Consider the following 20281-nt stretch of genomic DNA (forward strand, 5'->3'; position numbering starts at 1 on the left):
AATAATTTCCCATATGCTTCCCAAATAGATTTAAACATTTTTACATCAGAGCACCCATTGATTTGATTTATTTATTTTATTGTGGTAACACTTAACAAGTGAACCACTCTTTTAAATTTTGATTTGATTTATTTATTTTATTGTGGTAACACTTAACAAGTGAACCACTCTTTTAAATTTTGAAGTGTATCTTGGCAATTTCTGGTCTCTCCCTTCCCGGCTCAGCCCCAGAGGTCACGGTTCTGTCTCTGAGACCATGAGTTGGACTGTTTTAGATATCTCATCTAAGTGGAATCCTGCGATATTTTCCCTTCTGCGATTGGCTTCTTTCACTTCACATAACATCCCTAAGGTTCACTGTGTCGTAGCATATTGCAGGATTTCCTTGATTTTTTTTTTCCTTGATTTTTTTTTAAAGGCTGAATAACATTTCATTGTATTATGTACCAGATTTTCTTTATTATTTCCTCTCTCAGTGGACATTTAGTGTGACTCCAGATCTTCCGTATCATGAATGGTGTTGCACTGAACACTTGGGGTGGGGATATCTCTTGGAGATACTGATTTCAATTCTTTTGGGTAAATACCCAGAAGTGGAATTAATTGCTGGATCATATGTTAGTGCTATTTTTAATTTGAGGAGTGTCCATCCTGTTTTCCACAGCGGCTGCACCTTTCTGCATCCCCCCCCCCCCCCCCACCCAACAGAGCACAAGGGCTCCAGTTTCTTGACACCCTCACCGACACTTGTCATCTCGTCTTTTTGATGACGGCTGTTCTGACAGGTGTAAGGTGAGCTCTCCTCGTGGTATTGATTTGCGTTTCCCTGATGCTGAGTGATGCTGGGCACCTTTTCATGTGCCTGTTGGCCACCTGGAGGTGGTCTTTGGAAAAATGTCTCTTCAGGTATTTAACCCACTTTTTCTTTTTAAAGATTTATTCATGCATGATAGAGAGGGAGAGAGAGAGAGAGAGGCAGAGACACAGGCAGAGGGAGAAGCAGGTTCCAAGCCAGGAGCCCGACGCGGGACTCGATCCTGGGACTCTAGGATTGCACCCTGGGCTAAAGGCAGGTGTCAAACCGCTAAGCCACCCAGGGATCCCCTTTAACCCACTTTTTAACCAGGTGCTTAGTTTTTTTGTTTTTGTTTTTGTTTTTGTTTTTTTGCTTTTGAGTGATAGGAGTTCCTTATAGATTTTGGAAATTAACCCCCTCAGATGGATGGTTTGCAAATATTTTTCTCACTCTGTAGATTGCCTTTTCATTCTGGTGATTCTCTGTCTGCAGAAGCTTGGCTGTATGATGTCATCCCACTTGTCTGTTTTGGCTTTTATTGCCTTTGACCTTGGAGTCCTATACATGAAGTTGTTTCCGCCTCCCTCCCTCACAAATGCTCACCGGAGTGGGATGGGATGGACCTCACCACACCTCATTTGTGCACTGTGGTATGTGGCCTGAGGCTGGCAGGTGTGCATCAGCACTGATCTCTCCGGGATTCGACACCGAAACTCCAGTTGGCAATACTGCTGGTTTGTCAGTAGAGGCTTGTCTGTCTCTTTGAGTTCTGGGTGAAATTGAGAAGGGCAGTGAATGTCGAAAACAAAGTGGAATTAGGCTCTGAAGGGCCAGATTAATCCCCTTCTCACTGACATGTACCTCTTCACGCCTGTGTGGATATGCGTGTATGATGTGAGTGTGTGGAACAGATTTGGAGGAACAGCACTCAGGGTCCTGCAAGAGGAGCGGGTGGCAGCAGTGGCAGTGACCTATCTAGCAGTGAAGACAAGGGGGCCCAGCCTGAAGCCAGTTCCTTCCCTCCCCGGGAGCAGGACAGAGAGGTCACACTATCATGACAGCAGTGAAGTTAGTCCTAGAGAACAACAAGCCTGCAGGCATCAGAGGAATGTGTGAAACGGAATTTGAGGTCCCCACCTTGGCCCATGCAGGCTGCCTGTGGCTTTTCCTGTGGACCTAGTTCCCTGCTACCCTGGGTGCGACCATCACTGATGACAGGGAGTCCCTAAGCCGTTGTGGCTTTTGCCAGCTCACCAGGCAGGAGTAAAGAGTCTGTGCCCTTGCCGGTCCCGGGGACAGCACTGTCCTTGAAGCTGCCCTGCTGTTGCCTGGCCTGCCCATCACCATGCACCAACAGGAGATGTTTCTCTGGTAAGGAGTCCCTGGGACTGTTGGACAGACAGCCAGCCTACCCCTCAGACCAAACCAAGTCACACCTGGATGGTTTGATTTGCTTGTAAATGGATCCGTGCTCCCTGTCAGGAGAGTCACTAGGTGTGGTCATGGTGGCACCAAAGATAACATTCTGGGCGCTGGGCATCAGGGCATCCTCAGAGGCCACCAGAGCACGGCCTGCTGACCTGCTTCTGCTGTGGGAGTGGGATGAGATGCAGTATCATGCCCAGAAACACCAGCCATTGACGCTGGAAATTGAGGAATTCCCAGAGCTCAGCACAGCCTCGCCACATGCACCCTCAGACTTCTGGAGAGGTGGCTCAGGACAGTGTCTGGGAGCTTCCTGTCACCATGGGCAGCTCACAGACACGAGGTCCTGGGTCCTAGGGGCTGGTGCATGGGAGACAAGAAGCGAGGAGAGGGGGCCAGGGTGGATCTGGGCTTGGCTGGAGTCCATTGGACTCTGGAGGAAGGGCCAAAGAACCCTTTGGAAACCCATTGACGTTGTCATCGTCCCCTGGAAAGGGAGCTCAGAGCCTCGAGGTGCCAGCTTGGGAGGGAGGAGTGCCTCTAGGACCATTTCCACTCCTGGCTGGTCATCCCTCAGGCTTGTGATGGGGATCATTGAAGGCACTGGAGGGTTCCAGTCCCGTGCCTGGTGGCTTTCTGATTTAACTAGCTGCAGTGAGCGGCCCTGATAGAGTCTGTGTGAGGAGCATGTGTCAGCAGCACCCGGTAGATCTCAGTGGCAGCCTCTTTTCTTTTTTTTTTTCCTAACAATGACCTCTAAATCTTCCAACTACTTCTAGCTATGATCAGTTAGTTCTTAGCTAATCTTGCCCATGCGCCTCCCAAGATTGTTTGTTTGCTGTTTGGTTTTTCTGTCACTTATGCTAACATAAAGAACACACTACACTCCTGCTCCTCATCCTACCAGCCATAGGCTGCTCCCTCCCCATGCACACACACACTTCACACGCTCTTCTCAACGTGCCTTCATTATCTCAATCCCCAAAGACAAGATGTGAAAATAGTTTACATGAGTCCTTTATTGCTGGCTGTGGCCACTGGCTGTCCTTCCTGCGAGGTTTGTAGGATGTGTGCCTCTGGCCTCATGTGTCCAACAACTTATCTGTGCGTCCCCTTTCCCAGCCTGGCATCAGTGGGTTTTGGTGGCGTCTCATTGGAACGAACAGCCTTATTTGCAAAGTGTGGTGCATTCAGCCTCCCTGGGTTACCATCCAGGAGTAACCCTGAGTCTTTTGTCTTGGCAGCCAGGAGCCCATCTCCCTAGCCAGCTTTTCCATGGCTGGCCTGGTGCCAGACCTGCAGCACATTCTTTTCTGGATGTCCAACTCAGTTGAGCTCCTATACTTCATCCAGCAGAAGTGCCCGCTCTATATGCAGAGCTTGGAGGAGGAGCTGGACGTCACAGGTACTGCCAAGCGGGGAGCGGGCTGCGAGTGCGGTCGCCTCACTGCCTGGGGTGGAATCGGCCACTAGAACAGTGGGAGGTGGTGTGGTGTTGGGGCTCCCTCTGGGAGGGGGTGATGCTGGCAGTTGGGCTGACCCCGCTCCTCTCGCCCCTGTCATGTCCTGTTATATAATCAAGCATCCCACTGTGTGTGCCTGCTGTACCCCCTAGAGCGCCTGCAGGAAGGGTGCAGTGCATCGGCCCTGGGCTGTCCCTTACAGGGTGCACCTTGGTTTCAGAGAGGAGACAGTACCTCTGGGGGCTGTGTGTGATTGTGGGATGTGCTGGCTTCCGGACTCAGCTGCAGGGGATGCGCATGCTAGAATGTGCTATGCTGGGAGAGTCTGCCTGGGGCAGCCTGGGGCTTCCTGAAGAGGGTGGTGTCTGGCTAGGCCCTGAGGCTGGGTGGGATTTCAGCTGTTTGTGTCTGCTCCGTGGCTCCTGTAAGGAGCAGGGAAGGAGGTGAGGCAGTCCGGGGAGCCAGGGCTACAGCCTCCTGTGGATGAGCCTGGTTTTGCCACACCCTCCCTTGCTCCGATGTGGCAAGAACAGCCGCTCACCTCCCTCCCTCCCCATTGTGGGGCTTGGGCACTGGAAGCTTCGGGCAGGCATGGTTGGCGGTCCTGCCTCTGAAGGCACCAACCGGGGCTGGGAACGAAGCCAGGCAGTCAGGCTGGGGCCTGGCCACAGCTCCCCATAGGCTCAGTGTGCCGGGAAGCTGCACCGGGTCTGTGCTCAGCTGTGTCTTCCGGGAGGCTCTTTCTCTGGGAGAAAGAGCCCCAAGCAAGTAGCAGGGAACCCTGGACCTTGCCAGGGGTGCGAGACCCTGCTGAGCCCCCATCCCCGCTGCCCTGGGATGGGCCAGATTTCCAGAGAGGAGGGGCTCCTGGCAGTCGATGGTCTGCATGGTGCAGACTGTCCTACTCTGTGCTAGGTCGGCCACCCTGGAGCTGTGGAGACCGGTGGGGTGGAGAGCCTGTGCAGGAGGCCTGGTGGGAGGTGGCGGGGTGAGGGGAGGCAGAGCCAGTGGGTGTGTCTACATCCCTTCTCCTCAGTCGTGGCTTCTTAGTACTTTCTTAACCCCACTTCACAGTGAAAGGGACATTGAGAGCTTCTTGGGCTCCCAGGGCCTGGGAATCAGTGTTTCCGTGGATATGTAGAGGGACACACTGGAACCTTCTGCGTCCCTGTGGACATTCAGGCCTGCTGACCTGCTGTCCCCGTCCTGGTTCCCCTTGGGTGGACATTGTGCAAGGCATCCAGATAGACCTCCCAGGACAGGGTGCTCTCTCTGTCCACAAGGCCTGGGCCTAAAGCATCCCAGTTACCTGGCTTCTCCCCGAGTGTGACCTAAACGACCTCTGTGTGTCTCCAAAGCCAGGGCACACCCCCTGCCCAAGCAGCCTGGGCTGTCCTGAGCTTGGTGCTCCCAGAACCCAGGGCCTCCCTCCTGCCCTCCCTATGATCCCCTTTCTCCACAGCCCACGTGTCTCCTTGGGGCCCCCCCAGCTGTTCTGAGTCGAGGGGCTCCTCCTCTGGACGTGATGTCGGCCAGGGAGCTCCCGGGCCTCTGGCTTGTCTCTGAGCACGTGTGGCCTCCTGTGCAAGGTGTGAGGTCAGGGGTGTTGACAAGAAGTGCTGCCAATTGGGGGTCCAGCAGAGTCAGCTGGGAAAATTGCCCCCCCCCCCCCCGTGACTTTTAGGCACTGTGTTGGTGGGTGAGTCCTGCTGATGCCCCATCTCATCTGACCTTGTTTCACACACTATTGAGAGGCTGTGGTCTGTGGGCCCCACTGGGCCTGCCTCCTGAGCCCAGGGACCGTGTGTCTGGCAGATTTTCATTTAAAAAGCTACTTGGGAAAAAAAAAAAAAAAAAAAGCTACTTGGGGCTGACAGGGGCTCTGCTTTCTTAGCTGCTGCCTCTGCTCATGGGGGAGTTATTTCTGGTCAGGCCCTGGATGTTGTGCCCCCAGGCGATGCTGGGAGAGGGAGTACGTGGATGGCCAGGGCCCTGCCTCCATCCACCCCAGGGACCGTGGACCATGCAGACTGGGGAAACCACAGCGAGATCTGACCGTCCCACAAACGACGTCCTGTGTGGTGCCGGCGCTCGAGAGCTCAGAGGAAAAATAACATCACCAAAGGGCAGAGGCAAGGTCAGAGCCGTGTCTCGGCCTCCTGACCTTCAGCGGGAAATTTCTGTGGGAAGAATTCTGAAAACAGATGTCATGTCCTGAACGCTGGAAAATCGCCTTCTCGTTCCGCAAACAATCTTTGTTGTCTGAAGCTCTTGTCCAGGACGCCTCCCTTCTCCGGGCAGATAGAAGGTGGGCCCATGGGCGCCAGGGGGTATTTTATCCACTGAGTATCTCCGGGAGCTTTGCCTCTGCCTCAGCACCTGTGGATTTAGGGGCCTCAGGCGCAGGCCCCTGATCCCCTGAAAAGCTCCTCTGAGTGTCAGCTTGGCTGGACACTCCAGCAGAGCCTGTACCATGGGCACAAGTGTTTCAGCTGGTTTGCCAGTGATGTCTGAGAGATTTGTGTGGCATCTGTGGGGAGCCGCCCCATGGCTGTGCTCTGTGGGGTCCTGGCTGCCTCTTTCTGCCACCCCTCCTCTCTCCAGAGCCCTGAGTGCCACACAGGGGTACAAGTGGGCTTTCTCAGACAGGCTGGATGAGTAGGAGGTCTGCAGGGCGGTGTGTTGCTCTCGTCCAGGCCCTGCTCCAGGGAAAGGGTTTGGAACTGGTTTCTTGGCCCTGTTCCTGCTGGCTTTGCTTGGCTGTGGGTCGCCTTTGGTCTGCAGGTTTTGCTGTCAGCAGTGGGCACCCTTACATGTTTCTGTAGGCCTGGGGTGCTACAGCCCAGCAGCCTGTTAAGAGCCTCTTACTACCCCAAGCCCCAGGAACCCCAAAGTTGCCTGATTTGCCTCTCCTCTGAAGCCCAGTGAGGCTGCCAGGTGCAGCCAGACCCCACCAGGGTCGGTCCCCAGTGAGACCCCACAGGCTAGGCTCTGGGGAGGACTGTGGGCAGGTGGTAAAGGCCTCTGGGTTCCTGCTTCAGGCGGGTTCCTGGGGAGTGAGCCCTTCAGGGCTGCTCTGTGGGCTTGGGCAGGAGAGCCCCAAGCCCTGGAAAGAAGTGCCTTGATCAGTGGCACATCCAGATGGTTGTAGGGGTGGGATGGGGGTGTCTAATGGACTCGCACACTATTTCCATTCTGTTTGTCCAGCAGTGGGTGGCCCCATCAGAGCCAGCACCTCTCTCCCAGCCCTGGAAGGAGAGTCCTAGGTCATGGGGCCCACACTGTGTGGTAACGAAAGGGCCATGGCAGAATGGGCTAGTGCCTGTTACACTGGACGCACACATGTGAACTGCTTGCTGCAGGTCCTAAAGTGAGGATCTGAGACAGTGGGAGACAAAGGCAGGGCGTCCACCTCTGCTAAGTGCTGGTGGAACACCACGTGCCTCCTGAGATCTAGAGGCCTCTTCAGAACATTTCCGCCCTGTTGGGGTTCTCTGGTTTGGGGTCTCTGTGGCCAGTTTGGCCTCTTGCCTTGACAGGAACCCCTCCCAGAGGGAACAAATCATGTGGCATCCACTGATACCCCCCTCCACCCCGCTGGGCAGCCCCCAGGCTGAGCACCAGCTCGCATGGGGAGGCCCAACCACCTGGGCCTATTGTCCTGGAGGAGCCGCATGCAGCCAAGGCTGCCTCCCTCTGTGGGGCTGGTCTCAGAGCAGCTTCTTCCCTGCAGCCTCTCCCAGGTGCTGGGGGGAGAACCATTTGGGTTTCTCTCTTCTTGGAAACAGGTTACAGTTCTGTGGAGGGACCGTCTCCTTCGGAGCTTTGGCCAGGTGTTCCTTTGACCTGTGTCAGGAGTGAGAAGTGACTGCAGGGGAATTGGGTCAGAATCTATTATTGTTGGGCCACTGGTTCCAACAGAAAATGTGTCTGGCATCTATTCAGTAACAAGCTCGAGATGTGCTTTGCATAGCTGTAGCACTGACCGGCCTGGAAGCACGCGGCCTGGCCGTCGCATCCAGCATCTCCTCCCTGGCAGCCCTGGGAAGGCGTGGCGCGGGACTTGGGGTCAGCAGGCCGCGCTGTGTGGCTTCATCTGCCAAACCCAAGATGGGGACTTGGGGAGCGCCCTCCGGAGGTGACACATCCCCACGTGGTAACTGCTGTCTCCCCGCAGGCTCCAAGGAGTCCCTGTTCTCCTGCACGCTGACGGCCAGTGAGGAGGCCATGGCGGTGCTGGAGGAGGTCATCCTGTATGCCTTCCAGCAGTGCGTGTACTACGTCTCCAAGGTACAGCAGGCTGCCGGCTCACTGAGACGCTGCGCAGGGTGTGTTCCTCATGGCTCTTTGGGGCAGGGGGTGAGGACCACGAAGGGGAGATAGGCCCTTTTCTCACCATCATTGGGGGGTTGTGAGCTCTAACTGCTGCCTCTGTGCATGTGAGCCCTGGCTTCTAGCTCCTCCCCTCCTGCTCTCTGGCTCCGTCACCCTTGTCCCATGCGTCGGCCGACTGCACAGGGGCCCTCAGTGTTGGGGAGCAGGAGGGCTGGCTGCTGGGCAGTGATTGGGAAGGTAGACTGTGTGCCCCATGGACACTGGTGACCGTTGCGGTGAACAGAGAGGGTGTTCGAGCCCCCAGGTAAGCAGGGTCCCCTGCTACCCCAGCACATGGAGGAGGGGGGTGTAGGCAGGCGAGCAGAGAAAGGAGGGGCCCCGACTGGGGGAGCCGAGGCAACTTGCTAAGACTGAATTTTCACTTGCATGGGTTTCGTGGGGGTATGAAACCTGCCCCTGCTGCTCTCCAGCGGGAAGCAAGGGGTGTTGGTTGGATACCGCACTTTGAGGACAGTGGTTGGAGAAGCATCCGTGGCCAGTTAGTACCAGCTGCCCTGTGTTGAGAAGGACACCACCTCAGTATCTTGGCCAAACAGGAAGGGCCACCCCACCATGTACTCACATCTGCCCTGGGGTTCCCAGTGGGGAAGCCTGTTGCCCTTGACCGGTCATCACAGGATCACTTTGAGGTGTGGTGGCAGTGAGGACCCCCTGGGAAAGCAGAGCTTTCACCTTGTTTCTGGGGAGCAGCAGATGCTGCCCCGTCGGCCCCAAGATGAGTGTAGGGGCCTGCCTTCCTGCTGGATCTTCCACCAGGACCATCGCCTTGGCCCCCCAGTGCTGTGCCTGGCTCAGCTCTGTGGGAAGGGGTGCTCCGGGGCCAGGGGTGTGGTCCTGGGGGGAACTCCAGGCCAGTCGGCTGCCCCCTCACCACTCTTTTGTCTGATGGAACAAGAGGGGCGAGCCCCGTCCCCTCAAGACCCGTGGAGTGTCCCCAGCAGCCCTTTGGCTGGGGCTCTGTGGCCTCCTGGTGTCATCTGCCCCTATAAGCGGGTTTGGCCTTGGCTTGGGGCAGCCGAGGCCTGTTGAGCAGGATATGTGATCAGGCCCAGGCAGGGGGCGCTTGTGTGGCCCCCAAGGCCCCTGCAGACCACAGCTGGTGTTTCCCTCTCCCCTCTAGTCCCTGTATGTCTGCCTCCCGGCCCTGCTGGAGTGCCCCCCTTTCCAGACAGAGCGCCGGGAGAGCTGGTGCTCTGCTCCCCAACTGCCGGAGGAGCTGCGCCATGTCGTGTCCGTGTACCAGGCCACCCTGGACCTCCTGCGGCAGTTCCAGATGCACCCTGAGATTGCCTCCCAGGTGCTGGCATACCTCTTCTTCTTCTCCAGCACTCTGCTCTTCAACCAGCTCCTGGACAAGGGTGAGGCCCGGGGGTGTTGGGGACCCACACTCCTGCAGTAAGAACCAAGCCGCGGGTGCTGGTGAGCGCTGAGGACCGTGGCGTCTGCTCTCTGCAGTTCCAGGAGGCACCTTGATCCACGGGCGTCCAGGCGGTGCCAGGAAGGGCTGGGAGTGGAGGCCCAGGAGAGTAGCTAATGTCACAGAGCAAGTCCCTCCAGGAGCAGTAATGTCCATCTGTGTCTGCAGACACCCCGGGGTGGTGGGAGGGGTGGGGGTCTGTACTGGCCTTTCCTGGCTCATTTTGTCCCTACACAGCCCCAGCAGTGAGAGAAGGTGGACAGGCTCTGAGGTGATGTGGTCTCTGACCTTGCCTTGCTGGCCCCCAGGCTCTCCTCACTGCCAGGGGCTTGGAGCGCCAGTTACTTCCAGCCAGGGGTCCTGCTGGGACATGGGGAGATGAGAGCGGGTGTGAACCCGTGATGCACCTGTGTCACCAGCATGGCCTTCCTGGGCTGCTTGGGGTCTTCAGGCAGGATCCAGATGGGAGCAAGGGGTCTCGGCTGTAGGTGTGGCCCATGTCTCTGCACCTGGGATTCAGTGGCTGTCATAGCCCCTCCCTGCCCTGCCCCCTCACGCCCATGCCTACCCCACCCAACCCAGAGAGGGGTCCAGACACAGGCTGGGTAACTTGGAGACCAATGTAAGGTCATGAGGTCTGTCCTCAGAGGCTTGGGGTCGGGGAGTACAGGTGTTGGGGACCTCCTTGGGTGAGGGTGGACAGCACGCCCCTGTGAGGAGCAGCTGGGTTCACCTGCCCTCTCTGCTCCTAGGCCCCTCTCTCAGTTGCTTCCACTGGCCCAGAGGTGTCCAGGCCTGTGCCCGCCTGCAGCAGCTCCTGGAGTGGATGAGGAGCGCCGGCTATGGGGAGGCTGGAGAGCGCTTCTTCCGGAAGCTTTCTTGCACACTCAACCTGCTGGCCACTCCCCGGGCCCAGCTTATCCAGGTAGGAGGGGCACAGTTACAAACCCGGCATGGGCCCCAGACCTGGCTTCTGGGCCTCTGAGATCTTGCAGAGTTGCTTCTGTTCCATAGCCACTACCACCTGCAGGCAGGAGCAGGCCCCAAAGAGGTCTGTGTCCAGTCCCCTGGCCCCACCTAGCACAGGCAGCTCTGAATGTGTGATTAAGTTTAGAGACCCTGAGATGGAGAGCTTACCCTGGCTTGTCCGGTGGGCTCAGAAGAGCGGGTCAGAGAGAGGACAGGAGGAGGAGGGACTCCACCGCCTGCCTGCCTCTGAAGATGCACATGGGGTGCAGCGGCCTCCCGAAGGTGGGAACGGCCCTCAGCTGAAGCCAGCACAGAAACGGACTACTATTCTACAGTCACAAGGAACTGAGTTCAGGCAACCAAAATGAGCAAGGAGGACACAGCCCTGCTGGCTTCTTGGGTTTGGCCCCATGCACACTGGATATCTGACCCCCTGAACTGTCAGCATGTGCATTTGTGGTCACTTGTTGGAAGCTCAACAGGAAGTTAGCACAGCTCCTCACCTTCTCCCTCAGTCGCTTCTCCACACAGTTGGCCCCCATACCACTGAAACCAAACCAGCGGTGTCCCTTTCCTGCCTGGCAAAGCACTGAGTGTGCCACAGGGATGATGGGGAGAGGTTTGCATGGCTGGTGCTGCCGGGAGCATCCAGGGGAGCACATGTGAAGTTCCTACAGGGATCATAGACCTTTCAGTCTGGAATAAAATTGGGGTACTCGGCCTCTACCCAAGGATCACAACTCAGAAAATCTCATCTGTGCCTGCATCACCATCACTCTTAGTAATGGCGGGAGCTGCTGTCTGCTGCACACCCACAGGGCATAACCAACTTCATGCATGTCACCTGGCTTTGCCCTCAGGGGACCACTGCTTCATGCTGGCTAAGCCTAGGCCACACAGCTGGCGATCACTCAGCAGGTACTGAGAATCTACCACGTATTGGGGATCAGATCTTGCTCAAGTGTCTTTGAAGTTATTTGGTTTTGATTATCCTAAAAGTGAAGTGTGGGTTTGCTAGAGAAAATTCAGAAACTGGGGACGCCTGGGTGCTGAGCACAGCTGGGACGCAGGCATGTGGTTGGCTTCCTCCACAATGGCACCGAACCAAAGCAAAGCTGGGCTTCTTGGTGGCATAAGCCCATAGGGACGGAGAACATGGAGATGAGACGTTTGGAGGCCAGGAAGGGGGATGAGTGCCTGCGCAGTGGAGGAGGCTGGCTCCGGAGGAAGACGCAAGGAGGCCAAGAACAGGAGGGAGGATGCAGATCCTGGAGCAGGAGGTGGTGCTGCTCCTGCTCCTTCCAACCCCAAGATCTGTAAACGGGGAACAGAGAAGAGCAGAAAGCCAGGAGTGGCTCTTTGAAAAGTCTAACAAAGGTGGGGAATTACAAATTGCTGATACCAGAATGAAGGGTACATCATTCCGACCCTATATTAAAAATGAGTAGTAATGATTGCATCTCAGTAAAACTGGGGGACACATTTAACAGTGTTCATAGTCAGGGCAGCTGACTGGTTCTCCGGCAAGAAGTGCTTTGGTCTGCACTTCGCAGATGCAGACGGGGATGTCACAGGTATAGAGAGCCCCAAAGAGCACTCAGCGGCACAAGGGGTGAACGAAGCGGGGTGCATCCACCGGCATGCGCTACTGCACAGTGGCATGGATGTGTGGCCATTGGCAACCATGAGCAGTGTTGGTGAGCGAGAGTCAGGCCTGGGGTGCAGGGATTATTGTGGTCCCAGCATCAGGACCTTCCTCCCGAGGGAGGAAGCCCGGCTGCGGCTGTAGCATTGGAGTCGGGACGCTGCTCTGCAGGGGAGTGGTGGGGCCTGGGCTGCTCTCCGCTCCTGTCCTCAGCTGGGAGCACCAGCTGGCCCCTCTGTGAACAGCAGTTGGGCACCTTGGACGTGTACGGTTCCCGTGTGTTCGTGGTACTTCCAACATGACATGCACGGGAAGAGGACGAAGCGGGCACACTGGGTGCTCTGCTGCCCCTTCCTACACAGCCGGGTGCCGGCCCTTTCCTCACACTTGCCAGCAGAAGACCAGGGCTCATTTCTAGAGCACTGAAGACAAAGGGTGTCCAGGCTAGGAAACCAGGCTGTCAGCCCGACACCAGGAGTCTCACCCCGATAAAGGGGGCTTCTCAGGTGCCAAGTGGCTTCTGAGTGCTGGAGGCTGTGTGCCACTGCCGGCTTGGCTGGGACCTGTGCCCTCCCCCGCAGCAGGTGGCTGACCTAGCGGTGCTGGGTGGTTGGTGACAGCTGGGAGCTGGGGATAGAGGATGCAGACCTGGGTCCCACCGTGAGGCAGCCAGGCAGACCCAGCACCCACGCTGAAACGTGAGTGAGTGGCTTCCAACACAACAGACACGGGCTCGGGGAGATGAGGTCGGGGGACAACAATCAGGGGTTGACAGACTTCTCTGTAAAGGGCCAGGTGGTCAATACTGTAGGCTTTGCGGGCCACATATAGTCACCATCCCAAATTCTTCTGTTGTTGTTAAGCCCTTTAAAAAAGGTGAGAACTTTTAGCCTGAGAGCCCTATAAATACAGGCCATAGTTGGACATCCACTGAAACAGACTTCTCAGGAAGAAGAAACTTTAAAAAAAATTTATATCTTCATGAAGATAAAAAAAGACTTAGTGTCCGTTAAATAATAGGATTCTATAAATAAGAGAACCAAAAGGACTCTTGGAAACTAAAACCGTGACAGCAGAGAGGAAGGATTCAGTGGCAAGATCGGGAGACAGAGTCCACAAAGTCACCCAGAAAGTGTCCCTATGCTGGGGTAAGACGGACGCGTGAGTGTGCTGGGTCCCTGCTGGTGGCTCCCTGACCCCAGCCCTGGACGCAGCACGGGGTGGGCAGTGAAGCCTGGATTCCAGGGACGGGGAAAGCCAGAGGGCACTGCCTCAGGCACCCGGAGGCCTCCAGAGCCTGCGGGCTCCCAGCGGCTGCCCTGCACCGCCCCCCCCCCCACCGGGAGCCTCGGGGTACTGCTGTCCCTCTGGCAGAGGCACCTGCTAACCGCAGCCCCGGCCTCTTGGCAGTAAACCCGGGAGAGAGTGAAGCAGAGTCGCTAAGGCAAGATGGGAGGAGGGCGCCGGCCAACAAGGTCCAAACAGCAGGAGTGCAGAGCGCGCAGCAAGTGGCAGCCCAGACCCCGAGGTCCCGGGCCGCCGACCCAGAGCTTCTGGAGGTGCCTGCGGCTGAGCAGCTCGGTGGCCAGACCAACTTGCAGGGGGGACTCAGCGCCACGATGTCAGGACCTTGGGCATGAGAAATCTGTGAACTTCCTGGAAGAATAAAGACGGGACACATCCCGAAGATTCGCCAACAGAGTGTTTTCCAACTTTGAAGAGCAACCTCAGGAGCTGGGGGACAATGAGCCACCACATGCCACCCAGGGCGTGGGCCAGCCCCGATGGGCAGGGTCAGCGGGGGTCCTCGGGGCACCTGTCAGGAAGCTGCGGGAGAGACTGTGGTCCAGGGGATGTGCAAGCTGTTTGACGTCATCATGCACAAGTCTGCCCTTTTTTGCATGGCTTGGGTGGCCAGCCCCCCTGGAGGAGCCTCCCTGTCCTGTGCCCACAGAGCCAGTCTCGGGGGTCCCAGGTGGTGGAAGGCTGGGCCGTCATGGAGTCTTGAGGCTGCCAGGTCGACGCCTCTTCCATGCATGCCGTGAGGCAGGAATCCTGTTTCTGTGCCCCGTGTCCCCAGGGCTCCTTCCCTCCCTTCTCGGCCCTACCACGATGCGGTGAGAGGCATGTCGGGGGCACAGAGCGTGTGGTGTGGTGCCTGCTGGCCCCCAGGAACGGCCACCCCTGGGGCTTTGACCCCCCTTGCTGGCCTCATCAGCCCTTACAGGCCTCTGCCCCTGCCCGCAGAGTGGCCGGAAGACCCTCCCTGGGGGTGTAGCTGTGCCCCCCCAGGGGTCTTGACCACAAGCTCCTTCTTGTCACCCAGATGAGCTGGGCAAACCTGCGGGCTGCGTTCCCCACCCTGAGCCCCGCGCAGCTGCACCGGCTGCTGACTCAGTACCAGCTGGCCTCGGCCATGGGCCCCATGAGCGCCTGGGAGCCAGGTGCCCAGGACAGCCCCGATGCTTTCAAGTCAGGTGAGCTGCCGTCCTAGGGGCAGGAGCAAGGGGTCCTGTGGGCTGTGTTGGGGGCAAAGGGGAGCCTCCCTGGGGGACTTCCCTAGAGGAGCCCGCAGAGCATCTGGGGCCATCTTCCTCCCGAGTGCGTGGGTCTGTCCCCTGCCTAGGGACTCTGAGATCCCACAGCTGGATGTCAGAGTCTACAGTCCATGGCCCAGTTCCAACCTCTGGGTCAGGCCAGAGGTCCCCTCCCCATCAAGGAGCACAAGGATGGGGCCTTGCTTGGTGCACCGCCCACCAGAGGAGAGCAGGTCCCCACACTGAGGGGGAGGTGGTGTGCTTGCCCCACCCAGTGGACATGGGCCTCTGTATGTGCATATATGTGTGATTTACAAATAGATGCCCATCTCTTTTCGTTGCATAACATCGTGATACAGAGATGGAAATTAAAAGAAGGTAGAAAGTACAGCTAGAAATAAGGCTGTGGGCGACATTCTGCTGTGCCCCTATCACCTGGAGCCTTGGCCTGGATGGAGCCAGTGGTCTGAGTGGGACCTTGGGCCCCTCCTCACTCCTGAGGCCGGCCGCATGGGGGTGCTCTCTGCCAGGAGCCCCAAATTGTGTGGGTGCTGGCCGTCTTGCTGTGGGACCAGGCTCCTGTTTTAGTACAGACACATGCCACCAGCTAATGGATCATGGTGACACATGCGGAATGCAGTCAGCACAGGCCGGGAGTGCCCAGAGGGGCGGGTGGAGCTGGGGGTGAGGCAGAGGTTCCACTTGGCAGGGCCATGTCCTCCCTGGGAGCTTGGGCTTCATCCTGGGTGGTCACTGGGACTGAAGGGCTGAGAGCTGGTGTGGGCAGCTGTCTTCGCCTGAATGCCCCACTGCTGTGACCCTAGTCCCTACAGTATTGGGCAGGGGTGGCAGGTGAGCCTGGTAAGGGGCAGGAAGTTTTGTTTTGGCCAGGCCGGTCACAGTGTGTCCCTCCCCCGCAGAGGATGTCCTGGAGTCCTATGAAAACCCCCCGCCTATCGTTTTGCCCAGTGAGGGCTTCCAGGTGGATCTGGAAGCAGATTGCCTGGATGACAGCATCTACCAGCACCTCCTCTACATCCGCCACTTCCTGTGGAGCCTGCGCAGCAAACCCAGTCCTGGGGGTGGGCCGTCCCAGCCAGAGTACCTCCAGGTACCTGGGTCCGACACAGGGCCTGGCTGCTGCCCTGGGCAGCTCGTGGAGCCCCGGCTGCAGAAGGCTGGGGACACCCCTCTGGTTCTCCCACCACGTTGGGCCCCTCCTGTCAGCCCATCAATACCTGAACTCTTTCTCCCTCTCCCCTGCCTCCAGGGCCCACACCACACCACCCCGGAAGGGCACCCAGAGGGCCAGAGCTGCCCGCTGGTTTCCAGGGGAGCCCGTGAAGCCAGCCAGATGCGCGCTCTTCCTTCCTCAGGGGCTCCCCGAGCACAGGGCCCTCCGGGAAGGCAGAGCCGCGGGGGCCCCCAGGCTGGCCCCCTGCATGCAGACTCCTCGTGCCTGCTCACGCCTCCCGGCACCCCACTCAGCCTTGAGCCCGCTGTCCCCGACTGGCCAGAGCCTGGTGGCACCTGTGGGCAAACGCTCCTGGAAGGGAGGAAGAACGGACAAAGTGGCTCCCGGGGGGCAGCTCCAGAAGGTGAGGGCCTGTACCCCAGCCCTGCTGGCACCTGGGCTGATCCCCTTTGGGTCATTCCACCAATGAGGTCCCGGGGGCCTGTCTGGCCTGGGCTTTTAGTACCTGCCCGGGAACCCTATAGCCTGGGGCACCAGACGGGGTGGGCAGCCGGGCCACGCACAACTGTCTATGGGACTGAGTCTCCACACTCAGGGCGGAGGGAGAGCGGGCTCAGGTGATGACTCAGGTGACACATGGGAGGAGGTGTGAGGCACGGGGGCGGGGAGGAGGCAGGGCATGTGTGCCCCCCTCCCCGGGGGCTGGATGGGGCAGAACAGCCCCCGACAGTGCTGCAGACCCCGGAGTGTGGTCTGAGCACAGGCTGAGCCAGGCTGGAGGCAGGACACCTGCTCAGCAGTGCAGAGATGGGGGCTGTAAGCTCTGCCCGAAGCCCTGACCTGACCTGGAGAGAGAACTGATGCAACCCTCCACCCTCACGGTGGCCCCAGTCAACAAAGGGCAGGCTTTCTGGGGGTCCTGGTACTGGGCAGGGGGTCTGGGGAGGGTCTCAGGAGAGTTCTGTGGCAGGAGAGAGGGAGCCTGGGGGGACCGTGGGCAGAGCCCACTGCTCAGCCACTGGCACTAGCCAGCCTCTGACAGGGGCTGGTGTCCTGGGGCAGCTGCGAGGGGGGGTGGACGTGCCCCAAAGGCACACGGGGGCACTGCCCACAGACGGAGTCCAGACCCTCCACCCCGACAGGAGCTGTGTGAGCACTGTCTCTGGGCCTGGGGTGGGCTGCTGCAGCAGCGTACAGTGGCACGTCTCCTTGCCCACCCAGGAGATGGGGCGGGTCACGAGGACGAGTCCCCTGCCGCCCCCTCCAGCCACAGCTCCAGCACCGAGGACTTCTGCTATGTCTTTGTGGTGGAGCTGGAGCGGGGCCCCTCTGGACTGGGGATGGGCCTGATCGATGGGATGGTGAGTTGTCCCTCTGCACAGGCCCGCAACGTGAGAGCTCACCAGGAGAGGAGGGCTGGGGACCAGGGGCTTGGGGCGTGGGCAGTTTCCAGGAATCCGGGAGGAGGGAAGAGCGTGCAGCGTCACCTCGGTCCTTGGGGGCTGTGATGGTGTCCAGGCCTGCCCTCGCAGACACGCTGAAGACCATGGCGCCCTGAGGCCGCTGCTTCTCCCCCCAGCACACGCCGCTGGGCTCCCCTGGGCTCTACATCCAGACCCTGCTCCCGGGTAGCCCTGCAGCGTCGGACGGCCGGCTGTCCCTGGGAGACCGCATCCTGGAAGTGAACGGCAGCAGCCTGCTGGGCGTCAGCTACCTGAGGTACCACCGCCTTGTGCCGCAGCCCCAGGGTACCCCGAGGCCCGTGAGCAGGTCCCATCCTTACCCTGTGGTAGAGGTCCAGGCTCAGCCCTCAGCTGCTCGTTTGACCTCTGACGACACCCCAGCTCCACCAGGGGCTCCTCGGGGTGGGGGCTGGGCTCTGGACCAGGCAGTGTGAGCACAGGCCCCTCTGAGCACTTCTGGGTCACGGCATGGGGTAGGCCCCCATCCTGGGCACCCCCGGGAGCCCCCACGACACGAGCCCCGCTCCACCATCCTCCTTCCCCTGCGCTGGGTTTTAGGGCCGTGGACCTGATCCGACACGGGGGAAAGAAGATGCGGTTTCTGGTTGCCAAGTCTGATGTGGAAACAGCCAAGAAGATCCGCTTCCGCACGCCGCCTCCCTAGGGTGGCCGCCCCTGTGCTCCCCGCCCTGCTGCTCCCGCGCTCATGCCGTGTTCCCTGCTGTGGATAATGTACATCTTAGTGTATATTTTATTTATATGACAGATAACACTAAGTTGTGATGTTTGTTACAGAGCTTTTATGTTTAAAAATTTTAATGGAGACGTATAGATTCAATAAACTATCTTTCGTATTCTGAGAGGGTGGCAGTGTGTGGAGCTAGTGTGGACACTGTGCTGGGGTCCAGAGGGAGACCCCCTGGGAGGACGCAGGATCCTTGTGATGCCCCATATGGTTTTAACTAACTCTGTCCCCCACCCAGCCCTGAGGCCCAGATGGTGGGGAGGGGGTAGCTGCCTCTGCTCCTGCTGGTCACACATGTACAGCATAAAGTTCAAAGGGTCTAGACAACCCCTGACCCCTGGGCACCTGGGCTCCTCCCTGGGCCTCACGCCTCTCCTGACCGCCCCTCTGGTCACGAAAGCTGCAGCTTTGCCCTAATACCAGGCCAGGCTCTTAATCTGCAACTGGGCGGGTGTCCACCGGGTCACCGTCCCTTCACCCCGGCAGGAGGCTCACCTCCTTCACCAGGTGGCTGGCGGTGCGCAGGGCCAGGGCCGTGGCAGTGTCCTGGTGATGGCGGGGCTGGGACATCTCGGGATCTTCACCAGGGTCAGCGTGGTGGCCTATGTACAGATGGCTCTTGTGCGGTCGTCACGGCGCAGAGCTCACGGCTGGGCTCAAACAAGCACAGAGAGACCTGGGGGAGAAAGGGTGCTGGCCAATGCGCCCCTCACAGGGAGAGGTGTCCTACCTAGGTCAGTCCCATGCACTGGGCTTCGCGCAGCTCCATGCTGCCCTCTGGCGAGCGTAGGGGAGAGGCGCGCCTGACCTGCTGCAGGCCCTTGGCTGGGCCGCTCAGGTAGGGGCCAGGGCTTGGCCTGCTTTGAAGCGCCGCCTGCTACTGAATCCGAAACTGCTGGATGATGTGTATTTTTTAAAAATTCACTTTAAATGTACAATTGAACCAAAAAGGAAAATTCCGATAGCTCCAAATTGAAACAAGGCCTCAAGTTCTGAGGGGCCGGCAGGAGCCTAAGGCTCAACCAATTACTGGTCTCGGTTCCTGACCGCTGTGCGCAGTGGAGGAGACAAAGCCATGGAGCCCAGTGGGCGACCCCACAAAACCCAAGTTCCCAAGGAGCTGGAGCCCTGGGAAGGGGCTGGACGCACAGCGGTGGGCGCCTCACAGGCCGTAACTGCTCAGGGCCCCCTCCGCTTTGCAGCCTGATTCTCTAGGTCGGCCACGGCCATACTAACGCTCTGAAGGGACAGGACGCTCAGTGTGTGAAGACATGGCTCACCCGGCTGAGCGCAGCTGGAGGGGGTTCCAAGCTCCAGGCGGGGTCCACGTCTGCCCCACGCGCCTCCCCCCTCCCAGACCGACGCACCGGCCGGGGATGCTCTCGGCAGTGGCAAAGCGCGAGGCCGAGCAGGCTGCCGAAGCTTCTGCCCACAGCCTGCTGGCCCAGCACGTGGGACAGGACGCCCAGGGAGGGGTTCGCGCCGCACCCCAGGCCACAACCGGAGGGTGGCAGGAGACCCATCTGCCCTTGGGAGGCCCCCGGGGTCTGAGCTCTGGCAGTTCGCCCCGCAGAGAAAACCTAAAGGGACTCCCGATTGGCCTTGGCTCCGTGTGAAGCAGGCAAATGGGTCTCCGCAAAACCCGTCCTCACCAAGCAGCCCTGGCGCGGGTTTGAGACCGAGCTTCGGGCAAACACCGCCCGCTGAGCACGAACTGAAAACAGCCCCGCAGGCATCCCGCAGAGGTAACGGACCCCTCGGGGACAGACATCCTCACCCCGGGCCGGGCCGGGCCGCACCAGGTCGGCCTGGGCAGGGGGGCTCGGCACACCCGGCCTGGACGCCCGGGGCCACGGGGGCGGGGAGCCCAAGGGTCGCTCCGCCCGTCCCCGGCCCGCTCCACCGGCCGCCACGCGTCCTCTCGGAAGACGCCAGGCCGAGCCGAGGCGGGCACCCCCTGCCGGCCGGCGCCAGGTCCCTCCTCCGTGTCCGCGGGAGGGCCGGGGCCGGGGCCGGCGGGTCGGGCGTGGGGCTCGCGGAGCAGGAGCGCCACCTGGTGCCGGGCGCCTGTGCGCGCGGCCGAGCCGAGGGGCAGCCTTGGGAGCTGCTGTGAAAGGCTGGAGCGGGGCAGGAGTTGCTGGGGCAGCGGGCAGGGCACGTTCCTCGCTCTGCCACACTCAGCGTGTCTCCCTCACGTGGCATAATACCAGAGCGATCCTGGATTTTCTCTC

At 59.2% G+C, this 20281-nt stretch overlaps 1 protein-coding gene across 3 annotated transcripts in view; it reads left to right on the top strand.

Moving 5' to 3' along the window:
- The window catches only part of RADIL (Rap associating with DIL domain), a 68660-nt gene extending 50087 nt beyond the window's left edge, over nucleotides 1–18573 (top strand). Inside the window, exons 6-15 of one of the 3 annotated variants that reach the window (XM_041748923.1) lie at nucleotides 3466–3626; nucleotides 7862–7974; nucleotides 9200–9437; nucleotides 10249–10421; nucleotides 14437–14587; nucleotides 15568–15758; nucleotides 15918–16245; nucleotides 17064–17203; nucleotides 17422–17561; nucleotides 17864–18573. In XM_041748923.1, coding sequence (XP_041604857.1) covers nucleotides 3466–3626; nucleotides 7862–7974; nucleotides 9200–9437; nucleotides 10249–10421; nucleotides 14437–14587; nucleotides 15568–15758; nucleotides 15918–16245; nucleotides 17064–17203; nucleotides 17422–17561; nucleotides 17864–17969 — 1741 coding nt within the window. In that variant the 3' untranslated portion in view covers nucleotides 17970–18573. Of the gene's footprint in view, nucleotides 1–3465; nucleotides 3627–7861; nucleotides 7975–9199; nucleotides 9438–10248; nucleotides 10422–14436; nucleotides 14588–15567; nucleotides 16246–16984; nucleotides 17204–17421; nucleotides 17562–17863 lie in introns of those variants that run through there. The other 2 variants (XM_041748922.1, XM_041748924.1) reach the window with 2 other exon arrangements.
- The last annotated feature ends 1708 nt before the right edge of the window (nucleotides 18574–20281 follow it).

This window comes from Vulpes lagopus, chromosome 3 (assembly GCF_018345385.1).
Source record: "Vulpes lagopus strain Blue_001 chromosome 3, ASM1834538v1, whole genome shotgun sequence".
Lineage (NCBI taxonomy): Eukaryota > Metazoa > Chordata > Mammalia > Carnivora > Canidae > Vulpes > Vulpes lagopus.